This window comes from Salmo trutta, chromosome 4 (assembly GCF_901001165.1).
Source record: "Salmo trutta chromosome 4, fSalTru1.1, whole genome shotgun sequence".
Taxonomy (NCBI): Eukaryota; Metazoa; Chordata; class Actinopteri; order Salmoniformes; family Salmonidae; genus Salmo; species Salmo trutta.
This window is the reverse complement of record NC_042960.1, coordinates 17,229,693-17,236,444: the sequence shown is the minus strand read 5'-3', so window position 1 is coordinate 17,236,444 and position 6,752 is coordinate 17,229,693. Positions and strand designations below refer to the sequence as shown.

The 6,752-nt window shown below is 37.2% G+C and overlaps 1 protein-coding gene across 9 annotated transcripts; it reads left to right on the top strand.

Moving 5' to 3' along the window:
* Window positions 1–1,568: 1,568 nt before the first annotated feature.
* On the top strand, window positions 1,569–6,290 carry LOC115191937 (uncharacterized). 9 transcript variants are annotated; one of them, XM_029749986.1, is made up of 9 exons: window positions 1,584–1,733; window positions 1,852–1,899; window positions 2,509–2,607; window positions 2,965–3,099; window positions 3,174–3,316; window positions 3,410–3,546; window positions 3,632–3,725; window positions 3,863–4,202; window positions 4,290–4,448. In XM_029749986.1, exons 3-8 carry the CDS (start codon window positions 2,514–2,516, stop codon window positions 4,136–4,138), a joined length of 879 nt encoding a protein of 292 aa, XP_029605846.1. In that variant the 5' UTR covers window positions 1,584–1,733; window positions 1,852–1,899; window positions 2,509–2,513; the 3' UTR covers window positions 4,139–4,202; window positions 4,290–4,448. The 9 variants fall into 9 exon arrangements, 4 of the variants coding, with proteins under 4 accessions (XP_029605843.1, XP_029605846.1, XP_029605844.1 ...); XR_003877797.1 differs by adding an exon at window positions 4,714–6,290 and having other exon boundaries at window positions 1,574–1,899; window positions 2,057–3,099; window positions 4,290–4,473; XR_003877798.1 differs by lacking the exon at window positions 1,852–1,899 and adding an exon at window positions 4,714–6,290 and having other exon boundaries at window positions 1,580–1,733; window positions 2,509–3,099; window positions 4,290–4,473.
* Window positions 6,291–6,752: the final 462 nt, after the last annotated feature.

Sequence of the window (6,752 nt, the reverse complement as noted above, 5' to 3'; positions counted from 1 at the left end):
TGCTGTGTCTTGTCTGTTGCTGTCTCAAGTTCTTGTTTGTTACTGTCTCCTTTGTCTATTTTTGTGGCCTGTTCCGTTCTTCTGGTGTCTCGCTCCATCATATCCTGTTATTCTGTTGCTGTTTCTGTGTCTTGTCTGGCGTGTCTCTATCCATCGCCTATTCTTCTGTTGCTGTCTCTGTCTTGGCTGGTGTCTCTCTCCATCATCTACTCTTCAGTTGCTGTTTCGGAGTCTTTTCTAGTGTGTCTTTTGTTAAGCAATACAAAACGGTCAAGGGCATACTGGGGTAGCTTAACTTGTTTTGAGCCTGTGTCTGGTACACCTAATCATCCTCTTCCTTACCAGTTGCCCCAGGCTGCTGTTCTAAGTGCTCCACTGGCCTGCTGTTCTCATCTGTTCTCCTCTTTGGCTCCTCTGCAATGTAACAAGGTAGAGTTGCAACATGTCAATAGTTGGTTTAAAATGACTGTATACTGACATGACTAGGGCAACTCAGCTGTAAAGAATAAGTGTCTGCACAACACAACTCCATTACACAGAAGAAGCTATATAGCCCCTAGTCGACATGAATAAAAAAAAAACACCTGTAGAATGGAAAAAGTTATAAGATTCATTTAAATTAGTCAGTCCTACAAGCTAATGTGAGATTTTTAGATTACGTAACATTTGAGGACACATACCTTAAGGGGCTATGTATTTTAAATGTTTTGTTCACCTTAGTGCTGAGCGATTAATCAAAATGTTGGTTTTAAACAATGACTTGACCGACGTCGGTTCAACTTTTTGAATTCCACCTGTTTTTTTTTCTTCTGTGAACTCAATGTGTAGTTTCTCTAGAGAGAAAACAGATCAAACCAGAACTGTGCGATGTTGTAAGGATTTGTAGTTTCCATTAGACCAATATTCTACATAGTTTAGTGCAGAAAACGTGGTAAACTACAATGGCCATAATGGGCAGAGATCTGTGTATAATTACGTGATGCTCATGACTCCACCATTAAAATAGGTGTCGTCCGAAAGGCGGGAATGCAGACAACAAGCTTATGGACAGATTTTGTTGAGTCAAACGTCTCACTTCGCCTCTTCCTCTCTGGTGTGGGGTAGACATGGAGAGGGAGAGAGAGAGAGAAGAGATGGAAGAGAGCACATCGAAAGGGAAGGGCAGCAGTTGCTTCGTGTAGTATCTCTACCTGAAAATAAATGATCTAATCTAAGTGATTGATAGTTGGTATTCAGTAGTCATAAAAGTATGCCTTATTTACTTAAGACCTACTAAAATAGTGATTAATGTCAGACAGCATAGTCAGCAGCTCTATAGACATGAGATGATGACTTGGAATAAAATAATAAAGTCAAATAAAATAAATGTAATATACACAACTGAAATATTTTATTAAAGTAAAGTAAGGTGAATAAATCAGTAATGGGCAGTCACTACCATGATGGAACTTTAATTTATTGTTTTATTCTATAAAACTACACAGCAAAAATTGGAGTGTTGAAATTTCAGGGTTAAACATTTCCGAGTTGATTTTCACTCCCAGAGTGTAATTTTAACACATTCTGATTTAAATGATGTTCAGTGTTGGAGTTATTTGACAGAGTTGATCCGGTCAGTGTTAACCCAACTCCGCAGAGATGTAATTAAGCTCCGCCCATGCATTTCACTTCGTCGGTTGGAGACAGAGGAGACAAGTCGGCGCCATTTTCTCCCTCCCATGCAGTACTACACGGTAAGTGCAATTAACTCAAACTTACTGAAACAATTATAAATTGATGCGGAGAATTTCAGTATGAACAATGAAACATCTACAGAGAATATATGCCTAACAAAACCGTGTTTGTTGCCAGGTCTGAGCAGCAAATTTGTCCTGGTGATTAGCTAGCTAGAAGTGTATGGTAAGCTAGCTAACAGTTTGTTACTTAAACCGTCTCCAACTTTATCAATGATGATTTATTGAAAGGAAAAACAAAGCGTTATGTTTTTTTACTGTATAAAATCTTGTTTGAGGCTGGAGCTAACGTCTTTCCCCCCCCTTCACTTTGAACATCAAAGGGGCCGCAAACAACAAGTCCCAACATGCAGACGGTGTTTCACGTGTTGTCTGTGTGACCAGCGTACACTGTATTTGGTGACCCATCAGATTCTATGACCTGCAGTGTTGGAAAAAGTACTCAGATCATTTACTTAATTAAAAGTATATAAGTATTACCAGTTAATTGTACTGAAATTACTAAGTTAAAGCTAAAGTACAAAATTAGCAGAAAATCGGGCTGTGACTGATATTAAACATTTATTAAACATTTATGTGCTTCATTAAATACTGATGAGTCAATGCATAAGCAGCATTTTAATATCTCATTCACAGCGCGATTTTCTGAAAATTAGTACTTTTTCCAACAGTGCGGGTCACCAAAAATGGTGTAACACTGTCGACTTAGCTTTAATCTTTATCGTTCTTCCTTTAAATGTTTATTTACTTTGTCAAACTTCCTTGCATGTCTCAGTCAAAATGCTGGTCCAGGTGAAGTACAGCCAACAGCAGAAATATGTGAAGCTGGATGAGGATGAAGGACGGTTTGACTTTATGCAATTCCATGAAAACGGTTAGCATGGCTTTAAAAGCTCGTTGTGCAAGCTCCTTAATGTTGTCGATTCTGATTTTATTTACATGCCTTTATCAGACTCTTTTATACGGTAAATGGGGTTAAATTGCTAATCATTTTCAGTTCTGTAATGTGTGCTTCATAGAGTGTAAAGTATTAATATACACCAAAACAGTCAAGAAGAAAAGCCAATCATCAATTTGGACTTAAGAGGGAATGGGTTATGTGAGGGAAAATGCTCTAGGTCTATTTAAGGGTTATACAGTGTGTATTCAACGTGAAGAGTTATTGGCTGTGAGGCAAGAAACAGTGCTGACTTCAAAGGCACATTCAGTTTGACCTTACTATCTTTTCCAGTCATCGAGAGATTTTGCCTGCCACCTGATGCAAAAGTTATATACAAGGATGCAACAGGGACAGAAGTTGATGCAGAAATATTCAGCGACCTCGTTGGACAAGGCAATGTGGTGCTGACACTATTCTCAGATCAGGGTGAGATATCAAGGCAGGTATAATAAAGAACTTTACACCTTATATAATTATTTGCATTTTTTCTATTCCTTTAGAATTCTCTGATTTCTCCTTGTCTTCTGCTTCTGAGACGTCTGACTCAAGCTTCAGCTCAAGTGCATCAACTATAATCCTAGATGATGTCCCTAGCAAGAGACAAAGAATTGAGGATACACATGATGCTGTGTCTGCTGAACAGGTTTCTTAATGCTTTCACATTTTTTCACTCTGAGTCTCTAGAAAAGCTATTTATCACCATGTATTGTATTGTAATGTTTTTGTTTTTTATTAGTTGATTGAAGCTGTGCTAAGAGGCAAGTCTGGGGGTGAAGAAGTACTACAGGAGTACCAAACAACAGAAACCCTAACAGATGCTGCAAGAAGAAAAATGGTTAACATCCTGGTGGCTCACATGATTGACAATCATGGGTATGTTTGTTTCACATTGTTTTTATTTGTACCAGATAACTGCATGGCCATTGCATAAATGTACTAATTTAATATCTCCTCTCAGGCACCGCCCCACTAAAGCAATCAGAGAAGATTATGCGCGTGGGATAGTGATGTTGTTCCCTTCCCTCAAGGATCCATATTCCAAGAAGGGCTATGTAATAGGCATTATTATTAACTCTTTCATGTCATGTTGTGACACAAAACTGTGTGGATGACATTGATATTTGAATTCCGTGAGATTTCTCATGAGCCTGGTATGACAACGCATTTATTTTCTTTTTTTCCATTTCAGGAACACTTCTATGATGCTGCAAGCAGCACAGGATACATTTCTTGGCGTCTGAAAACAGTCCAGAGGAAGATTCGTCGAGGATCTGCACTGCCACCAAATAGCCCAATTGACTTTTCTCCAGGGGGCCCAAATTTCCAAAGGACTGTTAATGTTGAAAGGCAGCTTGATGGTGATGCTTGCCAAGAGGCCATGTCTTTGCTCAACCATACCACAGACAATTCCCTGATTTTTCCAGAAGATGAGAGAGACCTTTCAGCACCGTCAGAAGCTCGTTAATGACCCAGGCAGAAGTGTTGATATCCTCTCCAGCTTCCCAAGATTCCTGGATACAAAAGGATTGGTAAGTTTGGGATGAGATGTTTAGAATGGCTTGAAATTTGAAAGTATTTCCTGAAGTAGTAGTAGTTTAATATCTTCTTTCTTAAAGGTGGACCAAGACTTCACTCTCCTATTTGATGGCGACACATCCTCGAGGCTTCTTCAGAAATGGGATTTGTTCTTCAAGCCAAATGTCATAAAAGAGGCTAAGCGGCTCACCTCAACACCAGAGTTGCGTCGCTTGGTGCAGTCAGCAGAAAGTCCCCCAGGAAGTGATCTTGATGAGCCAACAAGTGAGTTTTTATTTTTTATTTTTATGAATTTGCTATTTTTGCAGTTAAATTATAACTGCAATAATATTTCATTTGTTTATTCTGTGTATCTCTGAACGTTGATCTGATTTTTGGGATAAATGTGACTAATAGATGGATGACTTTTTAAAACGTTCTCATAATGCCTCCCTGTTCTCATTCAAACTTTAAAAGTATTACATTTGAAGAGTTTTCAGTTAATTCTTGTGACTTTGTCCTCAGCCTACGACCAAGAAATGGCTTCCCTGTTGTTGCTGTTACATCTCCTTCCACCAACTCCAGGGGGACTGAAGTCTCCAAAAATTAGTGCATGTGATGCAGTTGAGAGACTTGTCTTTCATAAGGTAATTATATTATTAACGTGATTATAATAATTTGTCACGTCACCTTCTTAGCCACATATGTTAATGAGGGTTGTTAAAAAGTGGATGGAATTGTAATTAAGTCTTCATTCCCATCTTGCACTAGCCAATGAAAAGCTGTTTGAATAATCACTTCTATAATGTAGTTTTCTCTGGCTGCACATTATTCTTGTCTAATTTTCAGTTTTCTGATCTCAACCCTAGTCATGCTGCAGTTTGGAGGAGCATCTCTGCAACCAGCAGGATCGGCAGCCGTACCTCCTCGCTGTTGGGCGTCAGAAGAGCAAGATTGAGAGCTTCTACATCACAATGGATAAGCGTCTCATCCCATGCAAGGCAAACCGTTTAATTCATTGAAGTATTTCCATGTTTGTAATAACTATTCATTTGATATCATGCATGATGTTCTTGAGGGTGTGGTTCAGTATGAGATCAAATTGCTTTTTGGATATCTCACGCAACACTATGTCAGAACAGGACTTGCTTTCCAGGATTTATTGTTTTGATTATGGATTTTTAGAATGAAAAAAATCGTCCTACAAAGATTATTTTGGAGAGTGTTGGCAATGGCATTGGTTTGAATTCTATTCAGACATTGTGTCTTGTGAAAAACATCCCACTGTTTGACATTATTCCTGCAGGAAACAAAACTGGAATTTGTTACTGTTGTTACTTCAAATAATGAACAGTTTTTTCACCTTCTCTCACTCTAGGTATGACAATATATTTAAAGCATTTGATTGTTGACCACCACAAACTACTTAAGCACTTGTATCCACATAGAAACTTGATACCTAAGCATCATTTTATGATCCATTACCCATCTTCTATAAGGAAAATTGGCCCCTTATTATATACGTGGTGTATGAGGTTTGAGGCCAAACACAAGCTGTTTAAAGATTGTTTTAAAAATTTCAAAAACATAACCAAATCGCTTGCTAAAATGCATCAGATGGCCATTGCTATACCCTCAAACAAAATGAGTATGGGCCAATTAAATCTTTTCTCTTCAGAGATGAGAATGTCGTCAACAATGAAATGCTTGAAACGATCTTGTCAAAAGACGTTTTCTCAACTAGTTGGGTTAAAGTTGATGGTGTAGAATATAAAGCTGGACTAGTTATTTGCAGTGCAATGGAAGAAGACATGCCAGTCTTTTGTCAAATAAGTGATGTACTTTTGATTGAAGATCACTTTTTTTTTTGACAAACAAGCTATTTACAGAGAATTTTGATGACCATCATCATGCATTCAGAGTATTACGAAGTGTGGAAAGATGTCTACTAAAAATGTCTGAGCTTAAATTTCATAAACCGTTTGATATTCAAAGCTCATACAATGTTTCAGATGAAAGTATGTACATTATACCTTCATTCACAATGTTTTAATTCAACTGACTGCAAGGGAGAAGGCACAAATAAATGTTTTTGACAATGATTGTTTATTGTGATTCATTTATTATTATTATTATTATTATAAGTATATATTTAATTAAATAATATTGAATAAATTAACAATTCATTTTAACATTTTTTCAGTGTAGATAATTGACACTTTAGGGAGTGAAATTAACACTACCCAAATAGTTAATAAAAATTAACTCGGAGCAGTGTTAGTTGTCTAATCTCTTAGTGTTACTTTAACTCTGTTTTGCGAGTTAAAGAAGGAACTCTGGCAGAGTGTTAAATGTTTAACTATTTTGAAAGTGTTAATTTAACTCTGGAGAGTGTGGACCTATATAAACCCTCAAAAAGGGTTGAAATCAACTCTGTGGGAGTTAATTCAACACTGGACTTTTTGCTGTGTATGTTGTTACAGCATTCAATCCACATAATTCAAAGTATATACAAAAAATAAATATATTATCCAAACCAAAATTAAAAACTGATTCTTTTTTTA

Excerpts from the sequence above, each read along its gene's own strand:
- LOC115191937 (XM_029749983.1), top strand. The coding sequence starts at position 1,658 with ATGCATTTCACTTCGTCGGTTGGAGACAGAGGAGACAAGTCGGCGCCA. Across the intron at positions 1,734-2,508 it reads CTCCCATGCAGTACTACACG|TCAAAATGCTGGTCCAGGTG; the intron begins GTAAGTGCAATT and ends TGCATGTCTCAG. Across the intron at positions 3,726-3,862 it reads CATATTCCAAGAAGGGCTAT|GAACACTTCTATGATGCTGC; the intron begins GTAATAGGCATT and ends TTTCCATTTCAG.